Source organism: Anopheles darlingi, chromosome 2, assembly GCF_943734745.1.
Source record: "Anopheles darlingi chromosome 2, idAnoDarlMG_H_01, whole genome shotgun sequence".
Classification (NCBI taxonomy): domain Eukaryota; kingdom Metazoa; phylum Arthropoda; class Insecta; order Diptera; family Culicidae; genus Anopheles; species Anopheles darlingi.
The window spans coordinates 64323557-64341806 of record NC_064874.1 but is presented as its reverse complement, the minus strand read 5'-3'; the positions used below and the strand labels follow the sequence as shown (position 1 = coordinate 64341806).

General features: G+C 41.3%; 5 protein-coding genes across 9 annotated transcripts in view; 2 read left to right on the top strand and 3 right to left on the bottom strand.

The window, feature by feature from the left end:
- Positions 1–1704: 1704 nt before the first annotated feature.
- Positions 1705–3131, bottom strand: LOC125947846 (proteasome subunit alpha type-5). Its single transcript, XM_049673299.1, has 4 exons — positions 2978–3131; positions 2715–2847; positions 2239–2648; positions 1705–2162 (listed from the first exon to the last, which is right to left on the bottom strand). The coding sequence occupies exons 2-4, from the start codon at positions 2845–2847 to the stop codon at positions 1980–1982; spliced, it is 726 nt and encodes a 241-aa protein (XP_049529256.1). The 5' UTR covers positions 2978–3131; the 3' UTR covers positions 1705–1979.
- An 834-nt stretch (positions 3132–3965) lies between these two features.
- On the bottom strand, positions 3966–6098 carry LOC125959441 (vascular endothelial growth factor receptor 1-like). The gene is made up of 5 exons (XM_049692264.1): positions 5673–6098; positions 5493–5598; positions 4369–5014; positions 4193–4298; positions 3966–4120 (listed from the first exon to the last, which is right to left on the bottom strand). The coding sequence occupies exons 1-5, from the start codon at positions 6040–6042 to the stop codon at positions 3966–3968; spliced, it is 1383 nt and encodes a 460-aa protein (XP_049548221.1). The 5' UTR covers positions 6043–6098.
- Positions 6099–12192: 6094 nt separating this feature from the next.
- LOC125959440 (ficolin-2-like) lies at positions 12193–13335 on the top strand. The gene has a single exon (XM_049692263.1). The coding sequence runs from the start codon at positions 12193–12195 to the stop codon at positions 13333–13335; it is 1143 nt and encodes a 380-aa protein (XP_049548220.1).
- A 562-nt stretch (positions 13336–13897) lies between these two features.
- Positions 13898–15682, top strand: LOC125959439 (protein phosphatase 1 regulatory subunit 42-like). Its single transcript, XM_049692262.1, has 4 exons — positions 13898–13981; positions 14494–14799; positions 14874–15111; positions 15187–15682. Exons 1-4 carry the CDS (start codon positions 13898–13900, stop codon positions 15636–15638), a joined length of 1080 nt encoding a protein of 359 aa, XP_049548219.1. The 3' UTR covers positions 15639–15682.
- A 1446-nt stretch (positions 15683–17128) lies between these two features.
- Positions 17129–18250, bottom strand: part of LOC125960228 (protein daughterless) — a 56909-nt gene continuing 55787 nt past the window's right edge. For all 5 annotated transcript variants that reach the window (XM_049693514.1, XM_049693515.1, XM_049693517.1 and 2 more), the window contains exon 12: positions 17129–18250. This exon is cut by the window's right edge and continues 1786 nt beyond it. The gene's annotated coding sequence lies outside the window, so the exon portion shown is untranslated.

Sequence of the window (18250 nt, the reverse complement as noted above, 5' to 3'; positions counted from 1 at the left end):
TAACTATTTAATTTAATAGTCAGATGATTCCCGCAATTTAATATTGTGTCGATCATAATCAAGTGAAATGTCCTACATTTCCAATTATTGTAAATGAGTAGCATCACGTGTACGCACCTAGCACTGTATGTGCATTGTTGATGGCATACGATCCCACTACTCTGCGATCGCCGGTGCACCGACGGTCTTGCTGGACGATTTACCACCGTGCAATGGGTGCAATTAACTGCCAACAGCTCCATAGGATGCCATCGGTCTGCGACAAACCTTTGCGATGATTGTTCTTCTCTCGTCACACCACGTGAACGTTACTTTCTTCTTTCAGCAGACTCATTATTGCAGGGTGGTCGCAATTGCCGTCTACAGCCCATCAGTGGTGCATCAGAGAGTGGATCTGCATAATTTGTTACGCATTAGATGCCACAGCATAGCCGCATCAATCTTGTAATGTTCGAGGGAGATCGGGTGGGTGCGTTATACCTACAAAAACGTTTCTTTGAGATAATCCTACGACTGGTACGTTATTGATCGGTTTGTTTAACCTATTGTACAGCCTCTACTAGCCGAACCGAGAAACCTTCCTGACTCGGTTTAATGGATGCCAGAAGAGCTGTGTTCTCTCCACAAATTACGTAAAGTAATAGTTTACGATCAGAATTATGTACTTACCACCGTTTAAGCTCCTCGAACTGACGCCATTAGACGCGCGGTTCCAACATAATTTGTGACCCAGTTAGCGAGACCCACTCCTAGGTTCCCACTCAGAAGAACTTACTTGGAGCCCCCGTTCCCAGCCGTCAGGTTCATGCTTGCCCCAGTAATAAGGGCAACCCCCCGGACGAGACAACACCATTCAATTGCTTCGATTTGGCCGCCGTACGCGCAAAGCTACCACTGGTTAGAGTTGTCCAACGGTGCACGTTTCGCTCCATAATTCGACCAAACACAGGCGCCAGGCACCGTTCATCAACCGTGCTGGCAGTGGCCAATGTTCAACTTCTCACGCTGCATTATGTGGTACGCCGGTGTCGTTTGTCATTTTACGTAAGTGTGGGGTGGTTCATGTGGCAAACACGTACAGCCCTTAAACCGGACGACAAGCGTAGCTGTTTTGCGCTCTCGAAGCCCGCGATCCATAATGATCCTTGTCCGTCTGTAATGGTTTCGATGTGTGCCGGGATACCGATGCCATGCGCTACTCTACTCCACAAACGGATTGGCCCCCGTTCGGCGATCGGATAACATCTTGCAGACACAATTGCACGCCACTCGTTTGTTCGACAGAGCGCTGCAAACGAAGCTGAACGAAATGTTTTGCTTATGATTTGATCGCTTTTTGCGGCAGGGGATTAGGACGGTCAGCAAAGCATACGACGCTGCTAGGGCTGCACGGATGCTGGTACGCAGGAAACAGTTTTTCGCAATCGATTTATAAGCAAGGCAAGTGCCCGAGGTGAAGATTGATTCGCCGGTCAGACGCTAACGCTTGGGCAGAAGAAATAGCTGCCTTTACTGGGCTTAGCTTGATGACTAACATTAATTTGCTCATTATTAATACAAACATCGTGCCCATACAAACAGTCTCTAATGATGATTACAACTGAATCGTCAAATACACTCAGCATGCAAGAGCCTTAGTTTGGAGGCGGATTTATAATCGTTAACATCAGGCATTTTATGTGTTTATGCAATGGACGGTGGAAATTACACTACGATAAGGCCTTTTTTACTTCTTATCCAAGATTTATTCATCCAGGCTGTCGCACGACACGACATTTTTCTCAAATCGAGCGCTCCTGCTCGGCACACGGTGACAATGAATTATGAATCCTGCTTGTTCCAGTGACCGAGCAAAACAATTAAACCAGTACACCGTTATCGATCCATAAGATAAAAAGCCAGACGAAATTAGAAAAATGATGGCGCTAAACGGATGATTGTGAAGCGCTAAAGCAAATGACACAGACTCCGATCTAGATCTAGCTCATGCTGTTGATGTACTCCTCGACTTCTTCCTTGGTGAACATACGGAACAGCTTGTCGGGAGTCATCGTCATCACCTCGACGTTCGTCGAGTTCAGCTTCTCTTCCATCACTTGTTTCAGTGTGCTGAGGGCTAGGTTGATTGCCTCCTTGATGGTCATTGTGGGCAGATAGCAGTCCTAAAACGATGCACCAATAGAACGATTTGTTCAATATCATGCCCTCCTCAAGCATGCCACTTCACCGCAGGCTTACCTGCAAATTCTGCTGTGCTCCCTCACTGCCGGAACCAATCGCTTTCGCATCGAACCGTATGTACGTTCCGGAGGGATCCATATGCCAAAGCTGCGGTTCTCCATTCTCGATGCCACCGAATAGGATGGCCACACCGAACGGTCTGCTCATGGCCGAATCCTCATCACCATCGCCAAACTGAATCGCCAGGTTGGACACAGCCTGTGCACAGGATTCCACCGACATACGCTCGTTGTACACGAACCAATGATTCTGGCACTCGAGTCGTGCCCGATCCAGCAGCGTACGCGAATCCGCCATAAGCCCGGACGTAGCACAGCCAATGTGACGATCAACTTCCACGATCTTTTCCACCTTCGATGGTTCCATCAACGATGAAGTGATCCGTTTCTCCACGGCCATCACAACTCCTACGAGAAGCAGAATCAAGAGGGAATCAAGACCGGGTGTCCCATCGACCGGGTTGCATCACGTACCTTCCGGTGTACATATTCCGATGGCAGTGGAACCAAATTTGATGGCTTCAATCGCGTATTCCACCTGGAACAGGCGGCCTTCCGGCGAGAAGGTGTTTACGCCTCGATCGTACTCGGAACGGGTAAGGAACATCTGCAAAAACAATCGCACCAGTGAGGTTATGTTTACGTGACAAAGCAGCTTCAATCGACTGGGAAATCATTCTAAAACTACAAATCCACATGGGTTTTGTGTTAATCTATTGTGATGTTGAACTTCTTACCTTTTAAAGAATGTTTTAATGCTTTAATTCCTAGTTGTAGCAACTTGTGAAAAGGTTTAACGAGAAATCGGCAGCGGCTCAACAAAAACTCGATGACAAACAACTTTCGCGGCCCACTTAACCTTTAACTAGCCGCCTGACAACTGGACCTTTTTTGCGAGGAGCAGGGCACGATTGTACGCTATTTTTGGTCACTTCTTCAAATTCCAAAAACTGCTGGAATTTTACGGATCAACCGCTCGAATTTTGCTGACCTGTCCGAAACTGACCAGAACCACGATAAAATAAACGTCCGCGTACACCACTCGGAAGCACCCTCTGCTTTATTTCTAGATCGAGAATGAGGGCAAACCGCTGACGAACCAGAAAAGCTCGGGCCGTTGCTGGCTGTTTGCGGCGCTCAGCTACATCTGCATTCCGTTCATCAAACAGTACAATCTGGACGAGTTCGAGTTCTCGCAAGCGTACCTGTTCTACTGGGACAAGTTCGAACGGGCGAACTACTTCCTTAACAATGTGGTCGACACGGCGAAGCGTGGCGAAGGAGTCGACGGCCGGTTGGTCTCTTTTCTGCTGTCCGATCCGACCTGCGATGGGGGCCAGTGGGATATGCTGGTTAATCTGATCAACAAGCAACGTGGGAGTGCTACGACAAGTCGAAGAAGTATCTACCGATCGAACCGATCCGACCGACCGATTTTTACGAAAAGTACGTCAAACCGTACTACAACGTGGACGAGAAGGTATGCCTGGTGACGGATCCTCGCAGCTCGACCCTGTACGGACAATCTTACGTGATGCAAATCATACAAGTTTCAAACAAACATGGCTACAAATAAAAAACTTGATTTTTATTAAAAAGCTATATAAACATGAATGAACCATTAAATACTCTTGAATTTTAGAAAGGCAATACAATGTTGATATCCTACTATCCTGATAGTCTTCTATTGAGTATGCTAGACTACGCTATTGAATCCTTGACAATTTACTCGTTATTTAGTACACACTCGTTCACGTATTCGGGTTTGTTGTGATTCGTACTAGCCGGATTTATTGACCCGTCAGTCGTCAGATTCTGATATCCACCAAACTCTTTTACCGTCGCCATTTCCACGAATTTTCCAGCACGTCCTTCAGAGCCTGGAGATCATTCATTCAAGGACTCAATAAATGACTTGATGTTCAATTACGACACTTGGTTCTGGCTTTTACCTGACACAAGATGAACATCCGTTTCTGGGGACAAGTATTCCGTGCAGTATGCCACCATTCGTGCATTGTTCAATGCTAGATAAGGCTCATTTAGAGCCAAATAGTACTGCAAAAGAGTTGTGTTGAATGCTTCATGTTGGGATTTGATGAAACGATAGCTCGATATTAATACTTACATCCTGCGTCTCCTGAACCAACATTGCGCTGAAGTGACTTCGGAGTTCTTTAAATGAAGGTCGCGTGTCTGGCTTTACCTTCCAGCAACTCAGCATAATATCGTAAATATCTTGGTTGGAAAATGGAGGACATTCCATTCGTAATCCATCCCGGAGCATTTTGTAAAAATCTGAATTCATTTCTATTCCGGGGTATGGTACCATGCCGAGTGAGAACAGTTCCCAGAGGAAGATCCCATACGACCACACGTCCGAGTGGGTACTGAAAAGGCCATCACTGAAGCACTCAAGTGCAACCCACCGTACAGGGAGGGGTGACTTACTACTTTTCTTGTACTTATCACCGTTGTACAAGGAACGAGATAACCCAAAGTCGCAGATTTTTACTACATTATCGTTGCACAGAAGAACATTTCTAGCCGCCAAATCTCCATGCAGTACTTTGCGTGATGCGACGTAGTCCATTCCGGTGGCAACTTGGAAAGCCCAACAGATCAGATCTGTGGTGCTGATGGATCTTTCAAAGACTGTAGCTGATGAATTGGAACCGGAACTCCCTAACATGTTTGTATTCCGAGATGTTGTGGGTCCAATTTCGAATACACTATGACCAGTAAGAAGACCGATTTTGAGTTTACTACTAGAACTACAAATACCCATAATGACTGCAAGGCAGATGTAATCCCGTGTTATATCCAATTTAAATATTAGTAATCAAATGTAGTCCAATTTTATATTAGAAGTTTGTTTGATCATCCAAATGAATAATAAATGTTATTTTAATATCGATCTACTCATTTAAGCATTATTTGACAAACATGTAGCGCAATAACTGATGAATTATTTTGAATCACGTAAAAACCGTTTGTCCAAATAACTTAATACTCTTCGCGCTACTACGCAACATAAGAGAGTATGTCACTGAACCGTGGACTATAATTTCGATTAAGCCAATTAATTGACTCTGAGCAATTAATCACATCTAGTACAGAGTAGCAGTGATCTCTTTCTACAAGCGCAAGAGCAGATATAGTGGTTTCGAGTTGGTGGTTTCATTAAAAGGCTTGTCTTCTTTTGGCTGTAGGTGTCATTAGATACAATTTTTATCGAGAAATTGTGCTCACCTTGGTGATTGCTGATTGATCTCATCAATAAAACAAGATCGATTATTACGGAGGATATTCAACACATTTCCAAACGGACAGTATTCCACAATCACCATCAGTTCCCCTGAAGCATATGGGACATACAAACAACGAAATGTTAAAATTGGTCGCAAAAGGACCATAGAGTCTATGACTTACGTTTTCCGATGTTCTTTGTAATGGCGCCAAGAAGGTTGACAACATTTAGGTGCTGACCTAAATGAATCATTATTTTCAGTTCTGCAACAAGTGCTTGTAGAGCCTCGATATCATATTTCTTTTTAACCATTTTCACTGCAACGGTGGTTTCCGTTTCCTCTTCGACTATTCCAATGGCCTTTCCCTTCACAACAATTCCAAATGCACCTTCGCCAAGTTGTTCTTGAAGCATGATTCTTTCCCTTGGAAATTCGTATTCCATGTTATAGGGAAGGCGATCGGTTTGCTCGTTGGGGGTCATTGTTGGGCTATAACTATCCAGATCTCCTTCCAACATAGCTGCCAATTCCATCTCTTTCAAAGTTCTCATTTCTCTCGTGTGTTTCAAGCATAGTAAAGAAATCCCTGGGCACACTAGCAAAGCGACTACTACCACTAGCACAAAGATGTATAGTTGATAATCAGATTGAACATGCTGATCGCTTTTCATTGGGCCTGCAGGAAACAACATACAATGATTGAATGAATTCATTCGTAACATACTTTGGCGCCGTTCATCACGGTTTACAGAATTTGTTAATTGTTTCAGGCATTTAAAATATAAGATTTAACGTACCCTTAAATGTTACAGCGATTATTTCATTGTATGTAGTGGAACTGCAATTTAAATAAATCCCCTTAGTATTGAAATCAACATGTACAGTGAAGCCAATCTGTGGATCATATGACGCAAAACAATCCTGGACAATACAAATTGAATACAGTAAATTCAGAGTTCTGACAACCAAACCATTCCAGCATTAACTCACCTCGTTGTTGATATTGCACAGTTCCACCTTTACATCTGGGTGTGATGGCTTACAGGGAATAATGAAATTATCATATTGATCTATCACAAGTGGCACTTTTGGCAAAGGTACTATTGTTCGAAAAGGGTCTCTGACGTATACATATATGCTAACGATATGTCCTGTCCGATTCATTTCAATTAAATGTTCTTCAATAGTAGAATGCGAATCCTTATGAATACAATAATACCGTCCCACATCACTCGCAGTTGTGTTAGTGATTTTGAGAATCGCTCCATACAATCTGTCTAGTTCGTTTGTAGCGAATTCGGTGCTCTTCGGCTGAGTAGAATTCTCAAAAATAGTATAAATAATATAAATTATTAATAAATTCCATGGTAAATATCAACATCACAATCTTACCCATTCGTACCCTGCATCATACCTAACCCAAAGTATGGGCTTATTGGACATACATGAAAGATTCCAGCGATCTGCGAACGGAAGCTCTACGGTTTGATATCTGTAATCAATCTGCGGTGCAATAAATGTTGTATTGTCTGCTTCATTGTTAGCTGTAAATAGAAGAAGTATAATGAAAAAGAAGTCAAAGTGAATAAACAACATTAAGCAAATTATTTTAAACGGTGAATGAGGTTGATGATCGTGTCACGTTTTCTGCAGCTAATTAAAAGGATGCCAGAACGATTCCATGGGCTTGGGCTTTCGAAAGAAAAATGGTTGCAAAGCGCGAGGCGCATGAGCACTTATCGTTTAAAACAACCCCGTCTGGTCTTCATCGTTTTGTGAGCCGCCTTTTGTATGTCGAATCGAGGAGGTCACATGATCAATAATATATTCTTAGTAAATTTTAAATGGCATTGTATAACCTAAATAAACCTGGCTCATTTTCCAAAATCGACTGAAAAATGGCGGAGTTATTCAACATTTAAATAGATCCTGTCTAACTGTAATTAACTATCGGATGATAAAAAACTAAGACAGATAATCGAGTTGGAAGTGGAAGGAAGACTGAAGTGAAATTCAGTGGGGAACCATCGCGACCGTAAATAGATACTCTCGTTGAAGGCTCCTCAGGGCGTTAGTGTTCGTAATTGATGAGTGAGGTACGACTTTATTGTTCGTTTGGTGAATTGATTTTTTGGAACGGTATAAAATGTGTTCAAGAAACATCTAGTTTCTTTCAATATATCATGAAAAAATCACTAACAAGTTTAAATGTAATGGAATGTAAATCTACTTACATTTAAATCGGGCTGTAAGTTCTACACTATCGAATTCAGATTTGCAAATAAACTGTAGGATTTTAACATTGAAGGATTGTGGTTTTACAGAAAAGCCCAGCTCCGGATCATTTTCTGTAAGGCAGAACTAGAGAAGAAATAATTATGGATAGGAGCTTTTATTTGAGCCCCTATAGAAGCGCTGACTGCCTGAATGTATGCCGTCATATGAAATACCTACATCGTTCAAAGGATTGCACAGTTTCACTTCCACATACGGATGTGATGGTCTACAAGGAACAATGAAGTGGTCGTATCGATCGATCTGAAAAGAGTCTCCTGGAACATGCATTGTACCTCGAAAATTTTCGCCTATGTCGACATAAATGCTAACGTTTCGATAATCGGATTCCTGAGAAACACAATCATATTGCCCCACATCCTTCATAGACGCATTAGTGAATATGAGAAATGCTCCATACGTTCTGTCTAGTTCGTTTACAACATATTGGACGCTTTTCGCACTATTTGAATCCTGAAACATTGTGCAAATTGCTTAAATTATTAATCAATTCAATGATCAGCGCGTATAACCGGACCATACCCCTTCGTACGATGCATCATACCGTATCCAACGAATGGGCTTATTAAACATACATGAGACATTCCGGTTATCGCCATACGATAGCAGCACTACTTTCGTGTTGTAATTAATCAGCGGTGCAGCATATTTTGTGTTATATGTTTTACTCTTAGCTGTAAAAAGAACAAAAATGACGCGAACAATGAATGTGAATAAACACCATACAAATGGTTTACCTTCAGTCTAATTAACCATAAAATTTTAACTATCAAGATCGGTTCAAGTGTTTCATAATGATTTTTAAGTAAAAAGTCCTCGAATGTGTTAAAGATAATTAATGAATCGATTCACAATCTGCGTTATCAATACAAAATCTACTAAATTATTCAATCAAACCTTAACAGTTAAATCCGCCGCACTGGACCAAATAAGAGAATGTATCAAAGATGTGAAACCTCAGTATGTATAAAAGAAAAAGGGCGCTAGATCAAGTTTCTTATCAAAGAGTAGAATACATCTATCGACCATGTATACATCTAAACTGTATTAGTCACAATAACAGGAAACAGCAGCAATTGGATGAATTTCACAAATATAAATTTAATAACTAATGAAAACCATCTTACATTTCATTCGTGCTGTCAATTCTCTGATATTGAATTCAGAATAACACATGAACTGTAGGATCTTAACACTAAAGGTATCAGCCTTAACAGTGAAGCCCTTCTCCGGATCATATTCTGTAAGACAGAACTAGACAACTACGATATTATTAATATGAACATAATGCGTCCTCCATTAGCAGAAGAGTTTATACACAAACGTATAAAGTGGGATGCTGGATATGAAGTACTAACCCCATCTAAAGGATTACACAGTTTTAACTTCACATCCGGGTATGATGGTTTACAAGGAACAATGAAGTCATCGTATCGATCAATCTCGAAAGCCTGATTTGGAACAGACACTATTTGTCCATAGGTGTCTCTGACGTACACATATATGCTTGCGAAGTGTCCTTCCATATATGCTGCATGCAAATGCTGTCCAGTATTATATTCAGATTCCTTATGGACACAGTAATATCTCCCCACTTCCCATGCAGCTGCGTCATTGATTATAAGAATAGCTGTATAAATGTTTCCGGAATCATCATGGAGATACTCTTTGAAGCTTACATTATTGGAATTCTGCAAAATCGATCAAAAATTTATAAATAATCTATATACCACAATCTTTTTCTTCTCAACAAACTTACCAATTCAGGCCAAACCCAAATAATGGGCCTATTAGATTTGCAGGAAACATTCCAGTTATCTTTGTATGATATTTCTACAGCATCGTTCGTGTACTCGATGTGCGGAGTTGCTAATGTTGTATTATCTACTTCGCCATTAGCTGAAAACAGTACAAACGATTATACCGAAACAAGAAATTCTTGAGATTTAATTATTCGCGGGTTTTTCACACTGTCGAAATGCCATATGTCTTGTACCGGTTCCCAAACTAGTTGAAATTAATTAATTTGCGCTTATGCACACACGTACACAGTGCGATTGTTTCACTTAATATTTCTCTTGGATGCGTATTTGCCTTTTAGCGATTAGCTTTGCGTTTCATCATTACATTTGCTAGATCATTGAATTACTTCATTGCATTACACCGTTTCAATTTACTGATTGATTTTAAACGCTTGTTTTTGCATAGCCTCTACTTACTTGTTTGGCCATGACACTCTTGCTGGAATAGCTTCGCCGCGAATAGACTCATGACAACGAATAAAAATACCTCAACTGTACGCATTTTCGTACGATTTTTTTACTACTTCACACTACCACTTCATTCCAAACACACTTTTCTATTGATGCCTAAAAAGATTATATCCTTTTGGTTTCACAACAAAACACACACTTTTAAAACGCGATAATCTTCAATCAAACGAATCGAACGTCGGCAGTGTTTTACAAATAGATGAACAAAACACACTACACTTTTTTCGCTCTAATAGCTGTTGAACGTTTCCAACAAGTTGTAACTATCCCATAAATGGTGCGGGATCTTTTCAAAACTAGACTGCTTGGCTGAGAAATGGTGTTTGGTGACTGTATTCACCAACTACCAAAACATAACTGGCCGCAAGGCATTCGAGAAGAAATGAGAGTGACGAAAAATTAAACTATCATCAACGGTTATCACGTCGACGAAAATAATTGGTGCTAGATGACGTGACGAATACATATTCTAATAAAAAAAAAAGTACAATATATAAGGTTGTTATTTTAGAATGCGTATGTATGCAACATCCATTAAGAATATACTGTTATCACATATAAAACAGTATGTGCCTATGGTGCCGCTGCTATTGAAGACCAATGGCCAATAACTATCTTATACGTACAATTACACGCTAAATGTAGAGTTAGTTGTTTATTTCTTTCGTTTTTTGATCACTCCGAAACAATTTCCTTCTAAATATCAGAAGTATCGTGTATCTTAACTAATTTTTAGAGCTATCATCTTTCAATTGCGTGTACCTTTCCAATCTTGCGGCTTTACCATAGTCCACTAATACCTCGATTGTGGACTTCAACGAAACTGCCTCAAGTGATCTTCAGCCTGATAAAAATGCCTGATAAAAATGAAAAATCGAGACAAACGAGAAACATTCAGTATAAAAAATTCGAATTATCCAAAAAATGGATAATAAAATGAGCGGCACCATGGCACACTATTGTTCAATTTAGTGGCGATAAGAAAGGGTTATTCAACCATCTCCAAGTGACTAATTGATTATTCGGCGGTATAGACTTGGAGGGAACCGAAAGCTTGTTCGTGACCATCATCGTTGATGATTAGACTACATGTTTGCTTTTAATAAGTAGTCGCAGCTGATGGTGTTGGTGAGTGTCCATATGAATTACGTCAAACCCATGCTGACATACGTTTCTAAAACAGTTGCCAAGAGCTTTCCTGTTGATACATGAGTGGCTGATAAGTGAAAGAGAACATGAGGAAGGGAAGAGTGGTATCATAAACACAAAATTGAATCGCACCAACTACGAATTGGTAGCCGTGATGGCTGTGTCATCCACAGCCGGGTTTCCAAAACGGGCGGGTTTTTGGAAATCGAGGACGGCATGGAAATCGTTAAGACTATGACAGCGCTAGCAAAACCCGCGAAAGCCTCTAATCTTGGAGAAAAGTGTGTAGACTGTCTACCCAAGAAGTCATCTCGCCAGAAGCCGGGCCGTTGTCTGCCAGTTTCATGACATGCACAAACCACCGAAGACGAAGCGTGGTGGTCGTCATACAATGCACACCACCGACCAAACCTCGCTTAGACGGAAACTAACGTTAACTCATAACCGCATGGTCAAATCGACGTCCGTAAGTGAAGCGGTCGTCCGAAATTTATCGGAAGCATAAGCCACATGCACGTCTGTTATCATGACGCCTACCAGGGCTTCCTCGCGTTTTTTGGCAAACCCAAACATGCATGGCCTTGGGTGACGGATGCTGTACCAACCGCTTATCATGCAAATATGTCCGTACCATACGTTGAGACTTACTGCACGCCGGGCTGGAAACAGATTAAGCACAGATGCTGTGCTTGGTGACACCACTTACAAGACTTGTTCTAGAAAGTTTCTCACCATCAACTACTCGCAGATACGAGCCTTGATCTTGTATAAAATGGGGTTCCGAAAACCATAGCTTTACAGTTCCGACTCGGCCAGCACTTGACACGTATATGTGTTTTTCTTGCCTCCAACATGAAAATAACTATTTGTTTCATCATTGTTTGTGTTGCTTTGTACGCAGAAACATCTAACAAATGCCTTGCAGACGACGACTTCATCGAAGAAAAACCGTCCGTAGATGCAGTCTTGGGATGCAGTCTGGAGATGCTGCTGGAAAAGTTGAACAATATCGAACGCATGGTGCTGGAGCTTCAATACGGACAGCACGAACTGCAGGAGCAGATGGTAAGCAACAAGGCATCTCAAAAGAAGACCTTTGCAGATGTCCAGTGGGCAGTGAACCGTTTGGAAGACCGTTTAGTGAAAGATGTCGGGCGTAACTTGACCGTACTTCAAGATCAATCAATGCTGATTTTAGAGCAGCAAACTTCTTGCTCGAGTCATTATCAGTTGCGAGAAAAAATGTTCAAGTTAACGTCAATGGACAACCAAGAATTGGTAGCACCACTGGAGGGGACTAGATCGCTGTACAACTCGCGATTGCTAAACTGTATCAGCTCATCTCACCGGGAAATTAACAAACCAGCAACGTCTATAAAGCCAACTACACCGATTACTACAACAACAACAACAACAACAACGCAAAGAACAACTATCCCAACAACTACTACTACCACTACCACCACTACGCCGAAACCTAAGCAACCTCCATTCACATCGTGCCAGGATGTTCCGTGCCAAGTGTCGGGAGTGTATCTCATCAATGCCAACGATGCTAGTACACCATTCAAAGCGTATTGTGAGCAGGAAAAGTTTGGAGGCGGTTGGCTCGTTGTGCAACATCGGTTCGACGGGTCAGTTGATTTTTACCGAAACTGGACCCAATACCGGGACGGTTTCGGTGAAGTTGATAAGGAGTTCTGGCTGGGGCTGGAAAAACTGCATCAAATAACGACGGCCCGTAAACATGAAATAATATTTGAGATACGGGACTTTGAAGGTGATTACGGGTACGCCCGTTACAGTGCGTTTCAAGTAGGTAGCGAAAGTGAGCAATACCGACTTAAGACCCTGGGATCGTATAGTGGAAATGCAACTGACTCAATGACGGATTACAACAAGGGGGCGAAATTTTCAACCAAGGATCGCGACAATGATGGGGCATCCGCATATCATTACGCTGAATTATACGAAGGCGCCTGGTGGCACGGTTCCTCTACTACATCGAATTTGAACGGTCCCTACAGGAATACCATAGATGCAAAAACAATTAATTGGTTTTATTTCAAAAACATGCGCCTAGGTTTGAAGTTCTCCCGGATGATGATCCGCGAATTATTACAGTGATTTGCGTAGCATAAATACTAATGTTCATGTTCAAAAACAGCTTATGAATAAAAATGCATTAAAAATCCATTTTCGGACAAAGTGTTTTTGGATATGCTAACTGAATCACAGGTATAAATTCGAAAAACTCCGAAAGATCAATCGTATTGCTCGTCTGCTAGTCGAGCAAGGATCAGATAGTTTATCTACCCTGCGGACGGATTAAAGTATTTCGCCGCTCGAAATAACCTCTCTACTTTTCGACCAAACTACGACGCTTCCAAGCGGCGTTCAAATCAAACAATCGCAGACGTAGCAACCGTTACTACCCAAGCGCCGCTTCGCAGCCAGTTGTTTACTATCCGGGTCTAACTTAAGCAGAAATTAGTCTATCACTAACCCTTCCCTTCGGTACATCGTAATAGCAAGTTCCTTGTCCATTAAGAAGGTGCTGTTCGCTTGAACTAGAACTTTTGGAAATCAAAATTAAACCCGTAAAAGGACGGCCTTCGCACGCGGTCACAGAGTAACCGGCAGCCGGGATTCGATTGTGCATACTACAGTGAAATCGAAAACGTGCAAAATGACGAAGCACAAGGTGTTCTCGAAGAAAGCAAAAACGAATCTTACGCATCTTTATCTAAATGATAAAAATATGACCAAAATTGTAAGTGCATTCTCTCAGATTAGTTTTCGTTAATCATTTTAGGCAGAATTAGGCTACAGTTTGCTACATATCTGGTGCATAAGCTACTAATAGCTCAGAGAGAATCGTATGATTGCACAATGTGCCCACCGGTGTACGTTTCCGGTATGCCCTCCATATCGGTCTACGCTTCGGCTCAAGGTTCCGGCTACGCCACGCTGTCAGCATGATTGAAAAGGTCAGACACGGTAGTGGCTGCGATTGGCTGGCGAATTGACCCGCAATCCCTTTCCCGATGTTTGCACCAACGTGCGAAGAAAGGAATTTCTCCGTGAACATGCAAATGCTTTCAGTTTTGAATAGTTAAGCATAACTTTCATTTGTTTGCTTTCACATATGGCATCGTATGCCGTTTAACTTCAAGGGAATTTGAAAAACTTTTACCCCCGCCATAGGACTTATTTCGCAGAATGTCCTGAATACCAGTCCCGCAACGCATTTATAGTACAGAAAGCATTTTCTACTTCCACCAGAACAACATCTATCCGACCAAAAACATCCTGGTCCTGTATCTGCACAACAACCAAATAAGCAAAATTGAAAAGCTGAACGCCTTCGCCCACCTGACGCATCTGTATCTGCAGTGGAATAACCTACGAAAGATCGAGAACTTGGATAGTCTCAAGAACCTTAAGCAGCTCTATCTAGGTTACAACAAAATATCGCGTCTAGAGAATTTGGGCAACTTAAAGAAACTGGAGCAGGTCCACATCGAGCGCCAGCAGCTGGATGGTGCCGTACGGTTCGACTTCGATCCAGAATGCGTTTGTGCGCTGGCGGTAAGAATCGTTCCTGAAAGGGCGATCGTTCGAAAAGTCTGTGACATAGATTATCCTCTGCTCCGTTTTCACAGAATCATCTTAAAGTTTTAAATATCAAGAAGCTGAAGCTAACAAACATCGACGCACTGGAACCGTTGTGGAAACTAGAGATCCTTCTCGCCTCAGAAAACAACTTCAAATCGACCGATGATATCACGCCCGTCATTAGTGCCCTCTACTCACTGCGTGTCCTCGATCTGCAAGATTCTGCCGCTCAGCGCGATGTACACTACCGCGAGAAGGTTACCGCTGCCGCTGGCCATAAACTTCGTACGAACATTGTAGCATTCGCATGATTTGGCTTCCAAAATAACCCATATTCTTGGTTTTGCTTCTCCCTGACAGTGCTGCTGGATGGAAAAATGATTTCACAATCGACACGTAATTTCATCAAAAACTTCCAGACCGTTAAGTTGGAGAAGCAGCGACGTGCTAGCGAGAAACCGAAAACGGCCGAAAATTCAAAATCTTCTTTCGATTGCACCAGCGAACGGAGCAGCGGCAGTGGTTTTGTGGATCCGTTCAGTGCTGTCCTACCGGCGACTTCTCTGTTCCAGGTCAGCACCCGTCGGCCAGTCTGCACGCGAGTGCTACGCAAACCCATCAAGTCACCGCTTCTCACGAAAACGATGTCGGCTAACTTCTGTGATGAGATGGCGTTCCGTTCGAACGAACTACATCCAGCCGGAGCCGTCGTAATGCTGCAAGGCAAAGAGATCAAGGCGGGGGTACCGGTGTTTAAGGAAAAGCTACGTGCTCAACGAAAGATACAATCATTGCCAACGATTGATCACTAGGGACGTTAACGATTGTGGAGCTTTTTGTAGAAGTAGTGAGTGTGATGTGTTTCATGGTTCGGATGTTTCGGTCCCTTTAGCATAATTACAGCTGTGTGTTGCTGTCCTCGAATCCATAGAAGTTTGTTAGTAGTGGAAAGAGGGACATGCAAAAATAAATAAAGTATTTCGCGACTCTATAGAACCTTTCTGTTGATTTCTTTGTCATACTATCACGCGATCGAACACTCACGCGAGCTCAATTGAAATTTAATTAGGTTGTCATTCGGATAGGTAGGTATTATACACCATCAACGAGGAACCAGTTCCTCAATTCGTAATTATTATGGAAAAATGGCACATTTATTTTAATAACATAATATACATTGTAATGATTCTTGTTTTTCTTTTCTTTCGTCCGTTCCTTGCGGCTGCTGTGTGATTCAATTGTTTGTTTACAGTTTTTTCCCATTTTTCTTTTTTGTTTAGCATTATTAAAACGTATCCATCTGGTATTATCATTACATCACTGTCGTTACCATCTTTCCTTCCATTTTCCTTCGTTTTTCTTTTCACCATCACTATCGCCTTTTCTTTTCGCTTTTTACACACATCTATTCCCTTATTTGTTGATTGTAGGATTTGTAGCCGATTTGCTGTCGGGCATCATTGATTCACATACTCACTTTGTAGTTCACAACTTGACTGGGTTTGCTCTTTCCTGCTTTTACAATATCATTCTAATTTTATATTGCTGCTTTTTTAACCCATATTTTCTGATCGCTTGGTTGCTGGTTTAGCCTCTTTTTCGGTTCGCTTGTTTATTATTTTTAACTTGATGTTTAGGTTAGCAATTTTTAAAGGAATTTCACGGATTTACACTACTGTACATTATTAAGTACATCGATTCGTTTTACTAAAAATATACAAAAAGGATGTTTTCAGTGGAAACAGCAAAATGAAAAGGGCAAAAAGAAGCATTATAAAATTCTGTAAATGATATGCGCAGAATAAGAAAGAGGTCATAACATCAGCAGCGTAACCAACATTCGTTAGCACGCTTGTATGTTCGGCCAATTTGTGCATTTTACTTTTCCTTTCAATCACAAACGTTGGTTGTTTCTATCTCATCATTGACTCCTCATAACGAAAATAGGCCATCCAGCGTTCAATGGTCATTGTATAAACGATATGAAGGATGGTACAACTAAAGCGCAGTAAGAAAAACATCATCCTCATGTCCAAAATACCTCAACCACCAAAAGAAAGTGTACTGCTCTTGGTCGACTCTTTCGGCATCGTTTGTTTGTTTCTGCTATTGATTGTTTTTGTTTGCTCGGTTCATCATTTTTCCATTCGTTTCCGCATCGCGAACGACATGTACAATAGTATCGTGCTTAAAACATACATTCTATAAGTACAATAAAATAATTAAAATAATAAAACGAACATTGGAAGGTATATACTTAAAAATGGCGAAACGAATTCACTCATCACGACTCGCGCTGATGGGTGTGTATCATTGATTGTTGTTTTTTTTTTGCTCCATTCTAAGGATCGCTTTTGCACTTGCATTTTGGGTCAGTGATCCAGCGCGTCTAGTGTTTTGCAATTACACGTTTGTTTTGTTTTTCTATTTTGCTTTGGAAACAAAATACCAAATCAAATGGAAGAAGGCATATAAGAACTACTATTCCTATTAACCGAATGGTATCGCTTGATAAAATATGAATAAAAAATTTGCATTTTAAAACATTATCTAAATAAAAAAAATACAAATAAGTAACTAACTAAACAAAAGATGAGCCAAGTGCATGTTTCTAGTATCGATGATTTGCTCTGAAATATCGCACCATCTCTCGAGTATAAGCGCTGATAGTGCCCTTTCTAACCATTCGTTAGCTGTACCGTTTAAAACAATTACGAATCCAAAAATCAACAGGAGGTGACATAAAAAACAAATCAAATCACGAAAACTTGGTGCATGGAGATACGGTTTTTAATTTCTTGTTTGCTGCAATTTGCTCTCCCTTGTACCTGTTTTCTTGATCTCTTGTTTTTTTACAGCCCTTCCTGTGCCTCGTACCGAAAAGTGTATCACATATTTATGAAATTAAAAACCATGTTTTGACGCTCTTTAGTTCAAGCGATCATTTTAAAATCATTTTACCCTTTCAAACAAATTTATGCCTTATCGTCAAGTGAAGAAGTTGGTTTGCGTATAAATAAGTTCGCTGCACCGTTTAATTTTACTGACTCGGTTCTTCCCGCTGCCGCAGCTTTCGGCGAATGATAAGATTTCTATTAGCTTTATCCATACCAACGTGATTCTAGTTGAATGACTGGACGTGATGTTAGGGAACAGTTTGGGGACAAATCAGTTTGTGATGTTAACTCGTAGGCTATTAGATAAAACTAATTGAAATCACATTCAAAGCAAACAATCGACAACAGCTTGTGCAATATTCCGTCATGAAAAGGAAATTAATATATTGCGTTTAGAGAGTTTATGTGCGATAGCTTCTTCTGTCCTCTTTCCGACCGAACTCGGGACAGCTATAAAACAGCTGTAAAAAACTGTGTGAAGGGCACATCATTTGTGATCCATCATTGATATAAAACATATTCTATTT

What these genes read in the sequence shown, in the direction of transcription:
- LOC125959440 (XM_049692263.1), top strand. Translation starts at nt 12,193, where the DNA reads ATGCTGCTGGAAAAGTTGAACAATATCGAACGCATGGTGCTGGAGCTT.
- LOC125959441 (XM_049692264.1), bottom strand. Translation starts at nt 6,042, where the DNA reads ATGAGAACTTTGAAAGAGATGGAATTGGCAGCTATGTTGGAAGGAGAT. An exon ending in ATCAATCAGCAATCACCAAG is followed by an intron (nt 5,015 to 5,492) that starts GTGAGCACAATT and finishes GGGTATTTGTAG; the next exon opens with TTCTAGTAGTAAACTCAAAA. An exon ending in TGGTTCAGGAGACGCAGGAT is followed by an intron (nt 4,299 to 4,368) that starts GTAAGTATTAAT and finishes ACTCTTTTGCAG; the next exon opens with TACTATTTGGCTCTAAATGA.
- LOC125959439 (XM_049692262.1), top strand. Translation starts at nt 13,898, where the DNA reads ATGACGAAGCACAAGGTGTTCTCGAAGAAAGCAAAAACGAATCTTACG. An exon ending in ATAAAAATATGACCAAAATT is followed by an intron (nt 13,982 to 14,493) that starts GTAAGTGCATTC and finishes TACTTCCACCAG; the next exon opens with AACAACATCTATCCGACCAA. An exon ending in TGCCGCTGGCCATAAACTTC is followed by an intron (nt 15,112 to 15,186) that starts GTACGAACATTG and finishes TCTCCCTGACAG; the next exon opens with TGCTGCTGGATGGAAAAATG.
- LOC125947846 (XM_049673299.1), bottom strand. Translation starts at nt 2,847, where the DNA reads ATGTTCCTTACCCGTTCCGAGTACGATCGAGGCGTAAACACCTTCTCG. An exon ending in CGGAATATGTACACCGGAAG is followed by an intron (nt 2,649 to 2,714) that starts GTACGTGATGCA and finishes TGCTTCTCGTAG; the next exon opens with GAGTTGTGATGGCCGTGGAG. An exon ending in GAGCACAGCAGAATTTGCAG is followed by an intron (nt 2,163 to 2,238) that starts GTAAGCCTGCGG and finishes GCATCGTTTTAG; the next exon opens with GACTGCTATCTGCCCACAAT.